This window comes from Lissotriton vulgaris, chromosome 7 (assembly GCF_964263255.1).
Source record: "Lissotriton vulgaris chromosome 7, aLisVul1.2, whole genome shotgun sequence".
NCBI lineage: Eukaryota > Metazoa > Chordata > Amphibia > Caudata > Salamandridae > Lissotriton > Lissotriton vulgaris.
In genome coordinates this window covers 1,603,846,540-1,603,867,465 of record NC_141695.1, presented here as the reverse complement: position 1 = coordinate 1,603,867,465, position 20,926 = coordinate 1,603,846,540, and the positions used below count along the sequence as shown (strand labels likewise).

The window sequence follows — 20,926 nt, the reverse complement described above, 5'->3', positions numbered from 1 at the left end:
TTCCCCTCCAACAGTGAGTATGTTAGTTACAGATCCTCCAATTGTAGGACGTCAAGATAAAAGGCCTCTGGTCCCCTGAGGAACAGCTTCTTCAGATCAACTTGTTTGACCTGCAGGCAATTCAGTTGGCACTCAAGACCTTCCTCACCTCCGTCTAAGGTTGGTACATCCAGATCTTGTTGGACAATATGACAGCGATGTGGTACGTCAGTAGGGTTTCACCTACTTTTTTTGGAGGCATTGAACCTGTGGTCTTAGGTGCACCACTATAGGATCTGGTTAACTGCCAATCACCTAGCAGGTTAATTGTATGTTAGAGTCAACAGCTTGAGCAGGTGTTATCTTGCCGATCACAAGCGGCGTCTTTTCCCAGAGGTAGTCCAGGACACCTTTGCTTGCCCCTTGGGGCATCCCTCAGGTGGACCTGTTTGCCTCCTTGGACAGGGCTCAATGTAAGTAAGTTTGCACTCACCAGTATCTGTTGAGGAGATCATTGGGGGATGTGTTTCTGTTGAAAAGGAATTTTTCCCTGCACTACACATTTCCCCTATACCCTTGATTCTGAGGACGATACGTCAAGACCAGGCTCAAGTCATTCTCATTGCCACAGATTTGCCTAGGATGGTGGGATAAGCAGACCTTCTGTGCTTCTGCAGATGTCCCCCGCTCAAACTACCGTTCAGACTGGACCTCCTCTCCCAGGCAGAGAAGATGGTACTGCACCCCAATCTCCAAGGACTCCACCTACATGCCTGGCAATTAAACGGGGGCATCTGAGTTCCTTTCAGCTGCCACAGTAGATGGTTGATGTTATTCATTTGGTGCATCGCCCCTTCTACAAAATGAATTTACATTGGCAGATGGAATAGCTTTGTGTAATGGTGCACGGGTAACAATGTAAACCCTTTACAGGTCAAGTTACTGTAAATCGTACAATTTGCACTTTCCATGCCCAGTGGTGGTGTGCAGTTAGCACTGTCAATGGTTACTTACTTTGGTGATATCATCTTATGCCACTTCTTGCATCAATGCAAAGTCAGCGACCCCCGACTAGCTACATTGAAGCTTTGAAGTTTTCGGATTGAGTTTGACACCTGAGATGATTCTACAGGTGAGGAATCTGCAAGTAGATAGAGTATCCACCAGAAAGATTCTTACTGCAGGGAAGTAGCTTATCCACTTTTGCGCCAATAAGAATAATATTTTACTGTGATGTGTATAAAAAAGAGTTTCTATATCTGTGCTAGGCACACAGTACTGCAAGGGAGAATCCACACTGTTCTATTAAAATTACATGTAATGGTTAGTTGCTTAATACATTTTTTAATTTCCTGCAAATGTCCACGATGCCTATGTTGCAAATTATTTTCTTATTATTTTTTTTGCAAATACATGCAATAGAAATAAACAAAATACCTTAACCATCACACCCGCTTGCAAAAGCCAGATTGATTGGGATTGCTAATGCTTGTTTTAATCTATTAGGTAGGTCGATAGCGTTTGGCATAAACAGTGTGTTACTGGTTGTATGTTTGCAGTCCACCAAATGTGGTTTCTTCTACGGTGTGTTTGTAGTGTGATCGGTGCCCTCTGATTTTCTAGTCCAATGTTCTTGCCATGTTTTTTTTCAATTAATATCATTTTATCCAAGGATGGACTTGCCCAGTCTGGCGAAAGCTTATTTGCCAGGTAAAACCCCATATTTGGATTATCTGCTATATAATATTGATCATGCCAGTAATAGCTATTCTCTCATTCCAAGTGGGAAGTAAATCCTAGATTGTCTGATACTGAATCGGGATCACAGCATTTATGCTAACACCACACTCCAAAGGTTTCCAACCCCCACTCCTGAAGTTCACCTGCTAAAACCTGGCAAAATGGGTGAGTGGAGAAAGTGATGAAAATGAGGTGTTTCCATGGGAATGAGATTTGCAAGCACGGATTCATGGGATAATTCCCCATTTTACAAGGAAACACTTTTAAATGCACAGTATTTACTCTTCTTTGAATTACAGCGGGATGCGGCATACTGATGTGGTTTTCCAGGTTATCATGAACGAGGGCCTCAGTAGGGCTGACCCATAACTTTTTTAGCTTTTAATTAAACTAGCCAGACCTCTTAGAGTTACTAGTCTGAACATGTGGCATGTTTTGCTTCAAAGACATCAACGGGAAATGTTGTTAGTAATGTGGTTTTGTGTATTGGAAATAATTTTGTATACTGTGGAAATAATAGATGTTTGTGCAATGCATTCATGTTGTCTTTCGTTTTCAGGTTTCCCCATCGCCTGCCCTCCCCAAGACAACAATGGGTTTAATTGGATGGAGGTCAACTGTCCCAGGGTTAGAGCTGGAACGGTACAATACTTCTCGACATGTGAAAGGCAACTTTTTCAAACAAATGAACTGGCCGGCAGAAGGTTTTGATTGACTTCATCACACTAAATGCTCTACATCTTCACGAGATGTTGTCAACGAGTTCTGCCAAATTTATTTGAAGTAGCATAGGGTCCAAATCTCTATGCATGAGTATATTCAACATATTCCCACATGTTGTGCATAAATCAGTTCATCTGTGACAATTCATAGGAACCCTGGATGTTGAGTCTTCTGTACAGTAGCTCAAGGGTTGTCTCCCCTAGATTCACAGACCTGTGTGTAAACTGCAAGTCATGCCTGAAAATGTGTATTTGATTCACAATTTTAGCCCTCTAATGTCCATAAAAACAGCAGTGTTCGGTTGACCAATAAAACCCGCTGTTATTTTCAGTGATTCTAAACTTGATGACAGTCATCATAAGGGTTATATTTTGTAATAAATTGTGATAGCTACACTTTTTGTTTAATGTTTTTATTCATTCAGATGTATCCGCATCATACATATAACCACAGATAATTATCCTGAAACAAATCACAATGAAGAAAAAAGAAACCTTCATTTTCTACACAAATCCCTCCTAGCAAAAAAGAAATATACAATGACCTCATAAATATCACACATAATTCAAACTGGCTTTTCCCAGTTTTTCCAGATTTTAACACTAACAGTGGACCCAAATCTCTTTGTGTACATTATTTTGTGTGTACGGACTCTTTGCGTCTTATTAATCCATTCGGACACTGAGGGTACTTATCTGTTTTCCAATTCTCCAGAATTAATGATCTTGCCACCAACGTGGAGATGAATACCAACTCGCATTGCCTAACTGACACTTCCGTGAGTTGAACCTTAATCCCAAATAGTGTCCCGTACACATCCGGAGACGTAGAGCACTCCAGCCTAATGCTGATTTCAGCAAAGATATCCCACCAAAATTCAAATAAGTGGGTGCAAATGAGCATCATATGGAGCCAGTCTCCATTTGTATTGTTGCATCTAAAACATTTTGACTCTGCCCCGGATATATTTTTTATGAATCTTAGCTGCAGGATAATGTAACATCCACTTTGCTTAAAAAGGAAATTCTTCTTAAATTAGCAGCTTGCATGGCCTTAAAACTAATTTGGTTTAAAAAAATGCCACTGCGAGATCTCCAATCAGCTGCAGCCGGTGCAGGTAAGTATGGTGGGGCGTGGAGGAAAGTCGACAAAATAGGGTAATAAAATAAATAAATTAAACCGCTTACCTTGTGCTCGCTGCATCGCTGAGTCAGCGATGCGGTGAGTGGAAGTTAAGTGGTTTTATTTTTTCATTTTATTTTTCCCATTCCGTCTTCTGTCGACTCCCCAAACCCCCCGTCCCGCTACACCACCCCACTGCATTTACCTTCATCTGCCGCAACTATCTCAGATATACACTCCATTGAAGATTCAATTCGCTGCAGTAAGTCAGCAATCAGCTCCTGGCTTCTCTTGGGGTACAGTAGTCTGCACCAGTTCCTTGTTTTTTGTATTTTAAAAATAAAGTAAGCTTTATTAACCCCTTAAGTGCTGCCTCGGTGCATTGGCCGACGGCAGCACTACCTCCCCAGTGCTGCGCACGACCATTGAACGTCCATTCAGCACTAGTTCTAATGGACAGCGCAGCACTGGGGAGGAATGTGTAATAGCAGCTATGAGGTTAAGGGAAACTGCTAGAGATCCTTCTCTTATTACAACACCATCACAAAAATGCTTGATTTGGACATAGCTAAACAAATCCAAGTGCTGATAATTGGGGTCGCTTTCACCGACTGCCATTGTGAAAACTCATTATTGTGAACAAAAATATTTTAGACTCAAAAACCCCAGCTGACCCCACCTACTGCACGTATGAATGGAAACACACAAACCCAGTGGGATGCATTCTGCTAATTTCAGCTGGGGGTTAAACTTGAGGATTTCCCCTTCTTCCCAAATCCTGGTAAAATGCTTTTTTGTGGTGCAGGGGGTCTTAAATCTAGACCTCTTCAGTAGCCTTGGGATTTTCAGGAATGGGAAAAGCCAAATTTTCGATGATTTCACCATCTGTTCTAAATACAAATTTGCATTGCTTGAGGCGTTAGAAGCGGACCTTACCAACCAATCACAGAATGACACCTGATAACAACATTTTATATTGGGCAAAACCAGCCCTCTTTTCGGAATCTAGCTGTATAGCATGCTTTTTCAGTCTGGGTTTGTTACCCTCCCAAATAAAGTGTCAAATTTCGATATCTAAAAAAACAATTTTTTCGATATCTATTAACTCAAAAAAAGACTGGGTAATTTTAATCAAAATATTAGAAAAAACGAATAACGTTAGAATACTTATTTTAACCACGGCAACCCGATCCATTGTCATAGGAAGGTTTTGCCGTTGACTTAATATCTTATGAATTTTATCTAAAGTAGATTTAAAATTCAGTACAAATCCTCTAATTTTGAATTTGCGAAGATCCCTAAATACCTTATAGGTGAGGTAAGGGAATAATGAGATTGCATTGTAAGAGGTAATACACGTGAAGAGTGATTGAAAAGAAGGGTTTCTGACTTGGCATGAATTATTTTATAGTCTCCTATCTTTGAGAATTCACCTACTTTTTTAAATGCCTTTGATAAGTTAGTTTTTTCCGCCGTTAAGTAAAGAGCCATGTCATTGGCAGATGGTTTTAATTTAGCTGACTTTTCCACCAGGGCTTTAATATTAGGGTCCTGACAATAGCGCAAGCTGAGGGAGGCTGAATCAAAGCCCCTTTGAGGTTGTAGAGAATACAGTATGTTCACCATGAATGGTCTTAGCGCCATTGTGTATCAAACCCGAAAATAAATTAATTGCCCACACCCCTTTGATCTTCTCCTTGCAAAACCCGTTCACCTCCTTGGCTCCCAGTACGGCTTGCTGTTTCACTGTCCGACCATGAAGGTGCCTCATTGCCAGCTGATTGTTTACAAATACGACCTATAATATATTTGTGCTTGGCTCAAATATTACCTATTACTGTTATTACTACTTTTGGCCTATCCCCGTGGCTACTCCTCTAATACCGTCCAAGACATTGCGTAATCTGGGGGTTAGCTTCGATTGCAAGCTAAGTCTGGAGTCCCAAGTGAACAAAATTGTTGGGAGCTGTTTCTCTCTAATTAGAATGCTCCGGAAGATCCTTCCATTGTTACCTTCACAGGCGAGAACACTGGTAGTTAGGAGTGTAATCTTGAGCCGTCTAGATTATTATATTGCCTTGCTGCTGGAGTTCCCTGAATACCTGAGTATTTTAAAAGAGTTAAATCAGGAGGAAGAGCCTTTAGTTTCGCAGCAGCACTGGCCTGGAATAAACTCCCAACTGAACCAGGCAGATGGAGAACTGCTGCAGTTCAGGAAGAAGTTGAAGACATGGCTCTATCCTAGAGCATACGTTTCTGATCTTCTCACTCTAATCTATCCCTCTTTCCTCCACCTCTTCTAGCTCGGCAGAACTCTTGTATCTAAGCGCCAGGATACCCATAGGGTCACCGTGCACTTTATAAATCCTTATTACAATTGCTGAAAATACCAGGCACCTCTCTGCATCGGGAGAGGTTTGGACAGGTAGTGTCGCCTACATTTTTTAACCATGCGGATTGAGTGTGGTCTATGTTGCATCATGGACGTGATTTGGGAGTAGTCAGGGGTCACAGCTGTGACCTCTAGCTTGCTCCCTGCTACTCCTGGCATTTCCTTTGTGACCCCTGGCATCAGAAGAGGCACAGATGTTGCCCCTTCTGAGGGGGGTCACAAAGGAAGTACCAGGAATAGCAGGGAGCATGCTAGAGCCACAGCTGTGACCCCTGACTGTTCAGAAAGTACGTCCATGGGGTGCATGTTTTGTTGTCCATTTTAGTGCAGGATCCTGATATGGGGTGATGATGGTGAATGGGGAAACCTTAATGGGCTCTGGCAGCTGAGAAGAGTAGAAGTTACCCCACTCTCGCCTCCTTCAGTCTTACAGATGTAGGATTTCTTGAAACATTATGAAGATCCACAGGGAACTCTCCCTTTACAAACACCTTGGCACCACAAGGGCACTTTTACTGCAGTGCTGTTTTGCGTTAGTTATTTAATCAGTGCTTTTTACATCCCCTGCATTAGTGGTTATTCGTCATTTGTAACCGACAGTATTAAAGAAGCCAGCGTGCTGAAGGAAGGTCTTTAAAGGTGTTGTTTTATTCATGCTTCAGAGGACAGGAGCATCGTTGAGAATAGATTTAATTTACCAGAGTACACGTTAAGAACATCGTTCTTTTTTTGCCTGTCAGCAAGTTGTTGGTCTGGTTTCCAGGAGGTTAAGCGTATCGATTCAAACCGCTGCCTATAAAGGACACCTCGAAGGCTGCATGGTGCAGCAAAAATACATTAAATCCGTAGAAAGGATGCAGTCTTGCGGCTAATCTTTTTCTCTGGAAGCCGGACTCCCATGTGCTGATTGGTAAAATATCTCAGTGGGGTAAGCAGCTGCTGCGCCCCCTACCTAACCAGAAGGTCATAGGCTAGATTTAGCCTTTTTACTAAAATGTAAGATAAAAAAAAACACATAGATATCCTACAACATGACAAGCAGTTTCCCTCCAAAAAATGCACAAGGGTAAAATGTTTTTAATTGGGATCCACCTTTATGGGCTCTAGCCAAAAGTGCATGAGGGGAAGGCAATTAACAGCTGTAAAATAGTAAAGCTCTTAGCATACCTTCCATAATGTTATTCACCAAAAACACCTGCACCTGTCTGCTTCATTTCCCTAACTTGGAACCTAGAAAGCAGCTAAGCAACAGTATTTAATGTCAGCATTGTAACTTCTTCTTTTATATAGCCCATCTTACCAAATGTCGTTGTTTCAAAGCGCTGTAAATAACAGGTATTACTTTTGCCCAGTTGGTCTTCAAGTTATCAACTTTCGGAGGTTCGAAGGCTGAGTTGGTTTCCCCAGGAGTCAAACTCGTGACCTGCATGTCTTAGCAGCCGTCAGCAGAGAGCCTTGTACTCGTTCAGCCCTTTTGCTTCTATTTTAAGATTTCTGTTTTAAAACCTAATCTTGTCAATGAGTAAGTAATTGGTTTGTGGATTGGTGCATATCTATGAGTGAGTGAAATCCTATATATACCTCAAGTTGTGGATTCTAAATCTTCAAATGTTTAGACTGTCTTCACCTGTGTGACACTATTTGATGACATATCACTTTAAACAAATATATTGATGCATGGATCACCCTTTCGACAGAGACTAGCATCACAATGTAAAATCGACATTACCTTTGCGGCTTAAATACAAATAAATGAAATTATACTCTTATGCTTTACCTGCTTGCCGTGAATTCTTTCTTTAATTGTAGAGTTTAACAACAAACATCTTGGTGTGACCACAAACTTCTGATTTACCTTCTTATGCACAGTACACAGGAACGACCTAAGGGGGCGTATGCAGTTCCTACTTGTGTAATTTAGGAGTTTTGAACTTTTCTGCGACTCACAAAAGTGATAATGGATGTAGCAGTGTGGATTTATGATATTACATTTTCTGCTATGACTGCCCAATTCTAAACCTAGCATTGAAGTGAAAGGTAAGAATTTTCAATAGGTGCATCATCAATATCGTGAGTCAAATCAGAAAAATCAGAGTTCTGAGGAAGGGGACAGTCGGTGATCATGAAGGCAATGCTACCGACAAATGAGTAAATCAGTCAGCAAAAATGTGGATTCACAATACCTGACAGAGACGTTTTAAGGCATGGGCAAAATGGGCCCTGGCCCGGGGGCTCAGCCTTTCAGGGGGCTCCTGATAGATCCAGCTCTGTTCTCCACACAGTCCTGCCCTAATGACCTTGAATGATTCGTAAACCTAGATTGTTTTAATTAACGTTTGCCTTTTGATTTATTTCTAATATGATTGATTTGTAAAAGTCTATTGCACAGATGTTGCTGAGGAAAGTGGTTTGTTCTTCAGCACCATGCAAGATCGATAAACAAGATCTTTTTAGACCAAAACTGGACCTTTCATATGTGAAAGTTCGCAGAAATTATTAGCAATAATAATAGTGATCTGCTGCTGTATTACAATATTGAAAACACACAACACAATCTCTGACTAATAATAGATAGAAACAGGTAGAATTTGGACCAGTGTGCCTGTGCAGTATCGGTCATCTGGCCAAAAAGGGTTTGAAAAAGCTGGAATTGGATCACAAAATCAGAGCTGTACAGGAAAGCGCCCCCCAAAATACGTTGAGCCCAGGGCCTCCAACATCCTTAAGATGTCCCTTCTGAGACACGCATCTATTCAACTTTCAGCCAGTCATAACTTACACCATTTCAGCCCCAGTCCCCGAAATGCCAGTCCCCACCAGGAGAAGTGCGAAGGCGGCAGCATAAACACAAATAAAACTCAAACAGACTGCTTGCAAAGATAGGATTGCCACTTAATACCAATGTCAGCATGCACTGCAACACAAGGGGCACTCGTGAAACCTATTGAGTTAAGCCATCAAGATGGAACCTAAGCAAATTACTAGGCATGCAGGGAAGCCGTCACTCATGTATCACAACTTTTTCTCATTTCGGCCCAAAGTTAACCAACTCCAATGAAATGTAGAACAACTACATGAATCATTGTGAATATTTTATCAAACTGTCTGCATTACCAGCCATTTCCATGAACTGGACCTTTTTAGGTCTCGGGCCTAGCGTACACTGCGCAGCAGTGTCGCGCAACCCAGAGTCCTTTTTTCAGGGTTTTGAAAATGGAACTAGTTTTAAAGTGTTCTTTTTCAACAGCAAAAATTTGACCATTAAAATCTCTTTAGACATGAGCATAATGTAAATATATTGGCGAGTTATGTTTTTTTCTTTAATCAAGTCCAACACATTGCCTCAATAATATTGTCTTTGCACAAAATAAATATATCATGAATAAACATAAAGAAAGGAAAAACGTCCAATAAGAGGACAACACTGTAGATAAGTTTTGCTGCATCTCGACAAATATTTAAATTCAATTTAAAAAAGTATTAAGTGGGTGCAGAAATGTAGTGTTCCACACTCGCTAGTGAAAGAATACTTTTTTTCTATGGCAGATAGGGGACACCTTGTACTTAGCGCATGTGTCCTGGTCCCATCCCTACAGGTAATTTCCAGGGCTTTCATACATAAATAGAAAAGTACGTACAATTCAATAATAGGTTTTGTACAGGTTGTCACGTGTGATTCACACATTCCTAGGAGAAATGCATCTGCTGCACATGCACATAGGGGGTCAGAGGTGCATTGTGGCTACCTTAACTTTTACAAGTTATTTCAGGGCCTTTTTGAATAAGTCAACCGACTACTCAAGGTGAAATGATGTACTCATCTGGCAGATATGCTTCTGATGGCCAGAAAGCACCATCATGTTTTGCACCCACAGCTAGGGGGCTTAAGCAGATTTGTGGCAGTTTAGACATTCAGGGGCATATTTAAGCCCCTATTGCCACCACAACAACACTTTTTCTGATGTTGTGGTGGCGATGGGGGCTTCGCCTTATTCTCAAAGCTGAATTAAGCCACTTAACGTGGCTTATCGCGCCTTGTGACTAAGGCCCCCTTACACCCTATACTTAGCGTGAAAAGGGTGGGCAATGAGTGTTGCAGTGGACGTTCCACCACAACAACAATTGATTTTGAGCATGCCCTATATTTACAAGGGCGGTGTAAATATGGGGCAGCGCCAAAATTAAGACCAGGGAAAACCTGGTCTTAAACAGGCACAATGAAGAGAGATGTTTAATTTCTCCTAGTTTTTGCTGTTTCTATGTGTGCTGCGTTGTGCAGCACACAGAAACTGCAAAAGGCCATTGATTGTTTATGTGTATGAGGGGGACCATTCCTGCTCATAAACTATCAATTTAACCCTTTCCTTGCTGCCGTCGGCCATTGGCCGACGGCAGCACTACCTCCCCAGTGCTGCCGTCGGCCAATGGCCGACGCGGCCCCACAGGCGCACAGAAACGTCCGCACCGCGGCGGAATTACCGCCGCGGTTAACGGGTTAAAAAATGAAGTTTTGTAACTTCTATATGTGCTGCGTACGTTTCAAAATGCCATTTCAGGTTGTTTATGTGCAGGAAGGGACATAAACAATCTTACCCTACAACACAGGCACCCTTGCACTTTGGTGCAAGAGTGTCTGCGTTGGCGATAGGCAGCTAATATTAGCGCCAGTGCAGGGGGAAACACAGGGCTGCACCATATCCTTGTAAATACGGTGCAGCCCTGCGTTTTTGAAGTGGTGGAGCGCTGCTTTAAGCTAAGGTGGCTAATGCCGTGCTCAGCCACTTCTTCATAAATATGCCCCTCAGCTCCAAATGTCAAAATCAATGGGAGGCATCTATTGGGTGTGACCTGCAAACCTCTGTTAACGCAGAAAGTACCTTTCTGTTTGCACAATCTGGTACAGGCCATTTGGTCTGTAGGCAAACCATGGTAAAAATATCGTCCACAAAAATATTGACTTTACACATTTTCTAATGTAAAATACACAAATTTTGTGGTAAAAAAATGCTGTTAAAATAATGACATAACGCTGAGTTTGAATATTTATTTGTAATTAACAATATTATAATTTAAATTAAAGTAGATTTTTGTTTTAAATGAATAGATTTAAAAGTATATACCATGAAAATATAGCAAATAAAGAATGATTTCCTATCTTAATTTTTTTAATAAAATACACATAGCTTTATAAAAACATAATTCACTAGAATGTAATTTTAATGTTAAATTATAAATGACAATACATTTATTTTACTCAGAAATAGTAATTTGCTTACAAAATAAAGCATCACAAACATAATTAATAATTTTAAGTAAAAAATGAAAGCGTATATTCAATTTATTCAACTATTACAAATATGTAAATATATCAATAAATAAATGTTAAATATTAAGGAAAATAGCTATTTAAAAGAAAAGAAAGCACAACAAAAAATTTAAAAAGACATTCAATATCTTTAAAGAAGAAACTCCATGATAAAATAATATATATATATATATATATATATATATATATATATATATATATATATATATATATATATATATATATATATATATATATATATATATAATTATTTGTCCTGCACGGAAAGGCCTCTGTGTGATAATTTTTTCCACCAATCGCCAAAAGCATTTCAGGACGCACTCACAGCCGATTTAAACCATCCAGTTTTATTCAACACGGCAACCAACAGCTTCATTCCGGTTATGGGTTTAAGATGCCAACGCGTTTCGAGGCGAATGCCTCTTCTTCTTGGGCAGTCTTTCCTTACGAGTCAATTATTTCCTTGGTAGATTCTGTGATCCTCAGTTTGCAACATAATATGTTCCCTCTAGTAGGGGTCCAGAATTAGCGCTGGTTGAACTATGCCAAATCAGCTGCGCTGCATACTCGGCGTTGAAAAGTTCTCGCTGCAGCCTCTCCTGTTTTATGAGATGTTGCTGTCCTGCACGGAAAGGCCTCTGTGTGATCATTTTTTCCACCAATCGCCAAAAGCATTTCAGGACGCACTCACAGTCGATTTAAACCATCCAGTTTTATTCAATACGGCAACCAACAGCTTCATTCCGGTTATGGGTTTAAGATGCTGGCGCGTTTCGAGGCAGAAAGCCTCTTCTTCTTGGGCAGTTTCAGGTGAGTTCACAGAAGGCTCTGCATGCCGGTTATATCCTCGCCTGATGGGCGTTGCTTAGTGCTTCCATATTGTTCAAAGGCATGCTGGGAAAGGTAGTCTTTCCTTACGAGTTAATTATTTCCTTGGTAGGTTCTGTGATCCTCGAGAACTTTTCAACGCCGAGTATGCAGCGCAGCTGATTTGGCATAGTTCAACCAGCGCTAATTCTGGACCCCTACTAGAGGGAACATATTATGTTGCAAACTGAGGATCACAGAGCGAGCTCTTTTTTGAGTCGAGGTACCGACGGAAAGCGCGGGGCCTCCCTCCAGAGCAGCCTGTCAGGTAGAGGTGAGGCAGGGCTATCCTACAGTTGAGGATACCTTGGGTATAACCTGACAAAAGAAAGAAAAACAGGAATACCGGTGTTGTATAAACTTTATTATTTTTCACATTGTTGCAGCAGCATTAGCACGATTATATCTGGTCCTGAAGAAAGCCGCTGATACATAGGGTTGATCAAAAGGCTGAAACAGGTTGACCACAAAGTGACAGTGGTTATATATCCATACCACTGTGCTGTTTCATTTTAATCCTGTCAGGTAGAACACATTAATAAAGAAATTGTCAGTGATTTCTATCCAGGCAGTTTTAACTCACTTTCTATTCTTTCACACAGCGCTGCAAACCTTACTACACACATCATCTCACATATGGGATTACTATCCTTCTCCTTACCAAAAAAACATCTCTGAGCTCCTTCCTTAAACTTCAAAGTAGCAGCTCCCAGTGTTGACTAGTTTTTCTACACTGGTAAGGAAGACCCATATGATGAAGCATGTCACCTTCGGGTGAGTGAGGGTTCTTATCCTTAAGGGATGTCTCCCCCTTGATGATAAACATCACTTAAGTTAGTTTCAAGAGAGGTAGGGCCATACTGCATAAATTGCTTTTATACACATGAATGAGACTATAGGTGTGTTTTTTGGTATATAGAGGTCTTCCACACCGCCAATCGCCAAAAACAAGTTTAAACATCCTAAATATATTACAATTTAAAACTGAATAAAATACATTATTAATAACATGTATAAAATAATATCACACAACTGTGTTTAATTTTATTACTTAAATACAAATTGTAAAATAACACAGACTTAAAAGAAATGTAACATATTCTATAATGATAAAGTAATTTTTTTAAATGAATTTAAATGTTTTTAATAGAAGTACTTTCCACTCATTCTACAATGTACTCCGCATACCAAAATAAAAGTGAAAAATGTATAGATTAAAATCAAAACAGAAGACCTCAAACATTAAAACATTAATAAAATAGCAAAAATACTCTTGAAAAATATTACCCACACAGGCTCCAAAACATCACACTGTCCTTAAAAAGTAATCATTATTATAAATGAAAAGTAATTAAACATTTTGGGCCTCATTATGATGTTGGGCGGAAAGCCATCCGACAGCTCGTCGGAGGCTTTCCGCCCGACATCAGAGGTTTCCATCCAACCACCGTATTATGATACTGGCGGTCGGAGGGAAACCCGTGGGGGAACCTGTCAGAGTGGCAGTCAGAATTATAATCTTCAAATGGCAGCGGAACCAGCCTCGGCTCCGCCGTCGGGATTACAATTTCCCTTTCTGACTGCCCTTTGATGGCGGTCCGCCCGCCATGAAAAGGCAGGCAGTAAGGGACTTTGGGGTCCCCTAGCAGGGTCCCCTTCCCACCTGGCCATCTGCTATGGGGCCTGGGGGGGAACCTGTGTCTCCCCCCTAAACATCCCTTTGCCTGCCACATCGTACCTGCCTCACTGTGCAGGGATGTTTAAACTCTGCATTTTTTCCATTTCTGCTTGTGCTGCGAGTGGCAGCACAAGTCGCAATGGAAAAATTACAGGATCCGACACAGCAGTCAGATCGTAATCTGGGAAGCGGGACCTCTAACTCCTTGTCGGGCAGTCCCGCTTCCTATACGATGTCAGTCGGGTCGGTGCGTCCGACTGGCGTCATAATCGGCCCCTTTGTGTCTGTTTCATGAAGATAAATTTACACTTTGTAGTAAGGTTACTATTTTTTGGGTATTCACCAACTACAATTGAAATTTTACTAATAGTCGTAGGGGTCCATAGTAGGGGCAGAGAACTTTGCACATAAAAAGAAAGGTCTGTCCTAGCTTTTTATGTGCAGATTCTCAACCACAAGTGTGAGGTTTCCACAGTTGTAAAACTACTATTAGTTAAATTAAAATCTTAGTTTGTGAATACCACTATCGCAGAGGCATTTTTTCACTCTCCCACTTACTGCCTCGGGTGTCAAAGAAGTGGGAGTGGCCATTGTGAATCACCCTGAATTTCGCCAGGATCAGAAGCATATATTTCACGATAAGGGCCCTGATTTTTGATTCAGTTCATCAAAGGACCCCCATTGCCTTTGGGTTTCTCTAAGGTAATTCGGAAAAATCATAATGTGGGATGCTTAAAAAAATTAGTGAACTGGCTTTGCAGGTCGCGCGAAGAACAGCATCTCTGTCACGATAACTGAGAAACCTGCAAACCAGTGTGCGTGGGGTTGCTGAGCTAGGGATATATGCACCCTCTCAATTACAAACCACTTTGAAAAATTAGCCTTGATTTGAACCAGTCTTGTAGGAAATATGCAGGGTCTGATGGTTCTGATCCTTCCGGGAAGCCCACAAATCGAGATTGTTGTGCTGTGATCTATTATCTGCGACCTTTTTGTTGAAGGTGGTGGTGATAGATAGAAGCTTGACTAGCTTTGCGTTGGAGGAGCTTAAATCATCATCCACAGTGGATATCCTCACTTCTGCTTCAGTAGCTTGGTGGAGTGGTGTGGCTCACTCGTTAGAGGCGGCAGACCCGGAAGCAGAGGACCGCCCGGGACCAGGGTTCAATTCCCGACGAGGCAGGGTCGTGGACCAGGGTCAGCGGACTCGATAATTCTCGCCTCGGTGCCCACTCTAACCAGGGATCACACTCGGCAACTCTGGGCATTAGCTTGCCTCATCTCCACAATGGCCCCCCACATTCGCCGGGGATGCCTGGTTTCACCTTGGAGATACCCAGCAGGGTCCATCTCAAAGGGAAAGCCAGGACGGGTTCCTGAGCGGTCTACAGCGCAGAGATACCCCATGTGAGGTGACTCATGCTCTTTACAAGACACCATTACATTACATTAGCTTTGTGAGCCACATTCCCAAAATCTTGGCAGATAAGTGTGACATCCACCTTGACTTCTCCTTTCTTGGTTTTTAAACCACCTCCCGAAATGCTTGGATGGCCTGCAGTACATCAACAAGGTTTGCCGTCCCTGTTGGCTTCTGCTGTGAGGGGACTGCTCCTTGTAAACCTGTGTTAATGCTAGGATGAGTGGTGAGTCTATCCATTTTGGTTTTGGCGGGGGCCGTCGACCCTTTGCTCTTTCTCATTGTATGAGGTGTGTTCACCTTTGGTCGGAGTCCAGGTGGTGAGATTCTGATGGTGTGTCAGAAGCAGCATTTGTCCGGTCTGCTTGCCCCCGCCGGAGGTACAGCAAAAGAAGCTAGGAGTGCCTTTGAGGCCGTTCCAAACACGAAGGGTGCCGTTCCCCCAGCATGTGGGTGAGTCGGGCCAGTGAAGCCTGTGATCAGTGGAGGGTTCCTGCTCAGCCCACTTGACATCATCCATCTCCAATGGTAGTAGCAGAGCCAGAAATAATTTCTCTCTCTCCTCCCCAAAAATGCTATCACTGTGCTCTCATGCCGATATGTTGGAGGTGTGTCTGGGAAAGAATGGCAGCGTCAGATGCATGAGACCAGCCTCAGATGACAGGTCAGTGGTAGCACTCATAGAAAGTTTGAGGCCCACTGCCCCACCACTGTTGACAGAAAGTTCAGTCAAAGCTGCAGGGCAAATAACCTCTGTACCCCTTCCAGGCAAGCTCCATGGCCAGATTCGGCTGCACTAGATTGCCCGCCAGGTTAGGTGAGGTTGGTGATAGGGCAGGAGAAGAGGGAATGGGACACATGGTGCAGTAAGCCGGCTGCGTTCGCTCCTGGAAATAACATTTATTAAACTTAATATTGCATCCTTGTGCTTTCTTATGGAACAGCTAACTTTGCTACCGCAAAAATAACCTTTTCACTGTAAGATAATGTTTAATATTAAGCTTTTACAGGTACCACTATTAAATACCATGCACCCTGCAGTAGTGGCAGTACATATGGTTGACTGTCAAAAGGTGGAATTCGGAAAAGTCTAATTTTTAGTTTACACATGAACAGCCAGGGTACCGGTGACAGGCTTGCAGTCATGTTTGCATTGTCACTGCAGTAGTTTGCACAAGGAGTGCTGCACCCCGCTGGTGACGTTGATCACAGGTCTTGGGTACCCTGTGATTACCATATACTAGGTACTTATAGGAAAGGCAAATATGCAATCAGGGGTATGCAAATTCTATCATGTTGAAAGGTCGGTCACAATCACTTTACCACTGTTTAGTAGGGGTAAGGTGCACAGGTTTCTAGAGCTAGCAAAAAATCATGTTCAACAAAAAGTCTGGGTGACCCTGCCAAAATGGAAATTTGCAAACACAGGCATTCTACTTCAACAAACATTTAGGGTAGATTAATCAATACGTCCATGAACTTCTCTGCTTAGGCGATAAAATGCGGACAATTTGACTGTTCTGTAGTGTCACTTGTCTTTCCAAACCTATTTTTGCCGCTCTGTCATAATTTTCCTGGGTCACTGATCACGCCCAGATGGAACCCTATGCTTTATCTGCACACACCATCTGTGCAGCTCTTAGTCTTAGTTTTCCCATTCTGCCCCCTAAGCTAGACTTCTGCCTCAACTTAGAAACACCTCTGCCCACAAGGACAGCAACCATTAGAGACCACTGACAGCTGTCAGTGTCAAGAGCCAGCCACCAGGCCACCCACTGCCAGGTGGAGGTTCCAGTCTAGGACTTTAGACAGGCTGCACCTCTAGCGATGAGGCTGATTAAGACTCTCCCTCCCATTTGCTCTAGGGACCTCCCTGGCCTCTTAGGTTTCTCAGAATGGGGGATTACACTCTCAGTTGATAGACACCCTCCTCCCACTTGTACGTCTGCCACCTCAGAGGTGGTACCCTGAGATTGACCTCTCAGTTCCTGGTAGGTATCAAGAGACTGGACAGGTGCCTAGCAGTCCATGACATTAGGGAGAACACAGCCCCCTCTCAAGGGGACACCCTCCGTCTGTGTCATGCAGGAGTCTGCTTTAAGTTAGGTTTTTGTCCTCTGTATCTGTGACAACACAGTGATCACCTCCGGGTCAGAAGTGGCCTCACCAGGATCAGTCATGGGGTGCTTTTCTCTCGGAGCAGATAACCCCTGAGCTACTGAACCTCCCACTGTAAATTGCCTCCACCTTCTACCCTTTACTGTCCATCTGTGCCACTATATTCTCTGCCTGGAGACCGAATACCCAAAAATCTGAGGGTATGGTGTGCTGGTCAAGCCATCCCACAAACTCTTCTCTCATTACAAAGGATGCAGTCAAAAGACATGTGGGGAATGAAAATGACCCCCCTCTGGGCTACTTTCCATTCACTCCGCTCATCAGCACCCTCCCCCTTTGTACTCATGTAATTTATGGGACACTATGAACATTTATTAACGGAGAAGTAGGAAAAACTTTTAAATATGTTTTATAATGCACATGAAGGATCAGATTATATTACCGTGTTATAGGCAAAAACTATGATTTATTAAATATTTAATAGCGTTAGTAACTGTTGTGGCACTTTACTTAGGTTCGGGGTCGTGTACATGAGCTGCAGATAAGTCAGAGATTTATGTGTGACGGAACAATAATGAATGAGTCCTTGTGGTGATTCATGATTCTAAATGGAAAATGTTGCGACTTTACAGTCTGTTATGGAGTCCTGTCCCATTTGATTGGGGGGGCTCTCATTTTATTTCCTTGGTGCCATTTACTGGGTTCTTATCCGTAAATTTAAGGTGCCAATTAGGTGTAGGCCAATTTTACAATGTCAAAGAGAGAAAGCACAGGCACTTTTACTCCCAGTTAGCATGGGTAAAGCCAACAAAAATTGGTTCAGTAAAGGAAGACCAAAATCCGGGGTTACCCTGCAGAAAGGGTCTTATCCAGAAACCATGATAATCATTTACTTTGCTGCTCTTCCCTAACTCTTACTTGATAAGCTTCAAGCAATACTTTTCTGGGATCAAACACAATAAGGGCTTCCTTCATGAGGTCACATCACATCGTGTCACCCTTCTCAAGGGCCAATAAGGTATCCTTCCCTGTAGTGGGCCTAGATTCGTTTTCCAGTCCACCTCTGGGACTCTATATATGCAAATGGCCACCTCTTAAATCTCAAACTACTTGTCAAGGTCATCCCCAACCACAAAGCTAGTTCCCAGGTTTCTGGAATGTGGACCTTTTTACCTCCTCTAGGCACATTGCTGCCACCATCTTTACTTAACTCAAATAATTTCCTTGCCTTCAAGTCCAGTTCTTTCTGATTCATCTCATGGGCCAGTAGGTCTGCCTTCTCTTCTGTCGGATGGCACACTGTACTCAGCTGTGGTGGCTCTGTGACAACTGCAGGAGTATTCTCCTCTCCCACTAACGCTGGGGCCACTGCAAGGTTATCTTCCTCTTCCTCTTCTTCCTCAAACTCATCCTCACCCTGCTCTTGTTCTTGTGCTGTACACTGCAACATGGGGACCTCCTCCCAGACTTGGAGGTCTGTCTGATAATCCAGCTTCTTGGAGCCCTTGGCTAGATTTAGCCTTCTCTTGTTGCACAACCCTTTCTACTCTGCCATACTTAAGCTCTCAGTTTTGCTGAGATCCACCTCCATTCTTGCAAAAATCACAGGTGCAAACACGAGGATAGAAATGTTAGGAAAAAGCCAAAATCTTCAATGAAAAATAAGAGGATAATTTAAAAATCAAAAATTGATTATAAAAAGAGTGTTTAGTTTTAAGACAAATCACTGACTGGTAATGCAAAGCTCAAATCCTGGATCCCACTGCTGAACACCAATGTAAGAACCTTTGTTACTAGTTGAGGGGGTAATTACCCACATCACGTAATAAGCACAATCCTTGTCAGGGTGAACCACTAAAGTTACTGAATCAGACGTCTCCAACCTTTTCTATGATGAGATCTGTTTCTGATCGATGAAAATTGCTTCAAGCTACTAATGACTTTGACAGTTGTTACAGAAGTGGGCAAATCAGTGTCAATCACAGAAGTTTCCACACCTTGCAGAATTACTAGGACTGGTCACCCAGTTGTATGTCACTAATTAAAGTGAAGGAAAACTATCATATTCAGAATATTGACTAACACCAAATGAGGAATGCACATTATATAGGTAAGTATAGTTTTACATCTCTAAACTCCACATCTACGTTTCCAGAAATTATACATCTTGAGACAAAGCGCTGTTGAGTTAAAAATACACATAAAACTATACTTGCCTTAACATACACCCTTGTGATGTAGTAATATATGTGTTGAAACAATATTTTAGTTGAACAATATTTAAAATTCGACATTGTAATTGAGCACCAATTACCCCAAGGCATAAGATAGGTGTACTAACAGCAATGTCAAGCAAAGTTTTATCAGGATAAAATGCCTAAGCATGACTATTGACATCGCAGTCACATCAGTACGCGCCCACCGGCAAAAAAGAAATACTAAAAGCTAACATCTCCACAGCTCTGTATGAACTATCATTCAAAAAGCAGTTGAAATATATTTTAAATGTTCAATATTTTTGTTTACAAACATCAATATGTCAGTTTCTACATGATATTATTTCAAATATGTACCTACCATTTTGGTTTAATAGTCTAAAATATGGCTAGAGTAGACCTTATGAATTAAGTATTATCTTAGACTAAGCATCCGTAAGATACTTCGAGGTTACTGGTGAGCTACCAGTAGCTGCCAAGCTACCCATTGGAGACCATTGCACTAAATAAAACTTAGCTCAACCCATGATAGCTACAACATAAAGCAGACCGGCTTAACTTAGAAGCAATATGTAAAGTATTTATTCAGTGTTGAAACAGTAATACAGTCAAAGGGCAAAACAATAAATATCCCTAAACAAATTAGTGTAAAATGTAATAAACAGAATGACACCAAAATGACAAAAATCCAATAACAGGAACAAGTGAGTTTTAAACGTTGTATTGACAAATAGTGGAAAAAAGCACGTACAAAGGCCCAAGGATAGTCAATGGTTGTAGTTGAACAGGATCTAGGCACAATTGGACAATTACTGCATTAGCGTGGAGGTCAGATACACTAACCAGGTTCATCCTGGTCAAGGATTTTACCTTCTGACTTTAGGCACAATCCACCATAGAAGTAAACTTGTAAAGACCCAAGGACTTTGGGGGAGGTACCTAGAAACTACCAGGGTAGCAGGTATAGTCCAAAAGGAGAGTCAGACCAGGTGCAGTTGGCACTGATCAGCTAGTCAGTGGCAGGAAAAGACTTCTTGTAGCTTGTTGTGACCACATAGCTTTAACAGGAGGTTAGCCTTATGAATCTTGGAGTTCACTTCTTTATCCTGCATACAGGAGGGAGATCAGGTGCAGTATTCTATGCTCTTGTCAGGTTTCTGACAACAGGTTCAGAACCCTTGTGATCTTTCAAAGGTCCAGGAGTGTTTCTGAAGTGGGTGCCTGTAGCTGCCACATTTATGCCTGGTACAAGCTACTGGTTGGGAATGACCCCTGGAGATGCCCTAACCCATGGGGTAAGGTTCCTGGAGTGAATCCTCCCCACTTTGCACATTTTCAAAATAGC

At 42.0% G+C, this 20,926-nt stretch overlaps 1 protein-coding gene across 1 annotated transcript in view; it reads left to right on the top strand.

Moving 5' to 3' along the window:
- The window catches only part of LOC147706077 (ciliary microtubule inner protein 1-like), an 84,681-nt gene extending 81,844 nt beyond the window's left edge, over window positions 1-2,837 (top strand). Inside the window, exon 4 of the mRNA XM_086932521.1 lies at window positions 2,279-2,837. Within this exon, the coding sequence (XP_086788647.1) occupies window positions 2,279-2,434 (156 nt within the window). The 3' untranslated portion in view covers window positions 2,435-2,837. The remainder of the gene's footprint in view (window positions 1-2,278) is intronic.
- The last annotated feature ends 18,089 nt before the right edge of the window (window positions 2,838-20,926 follow it).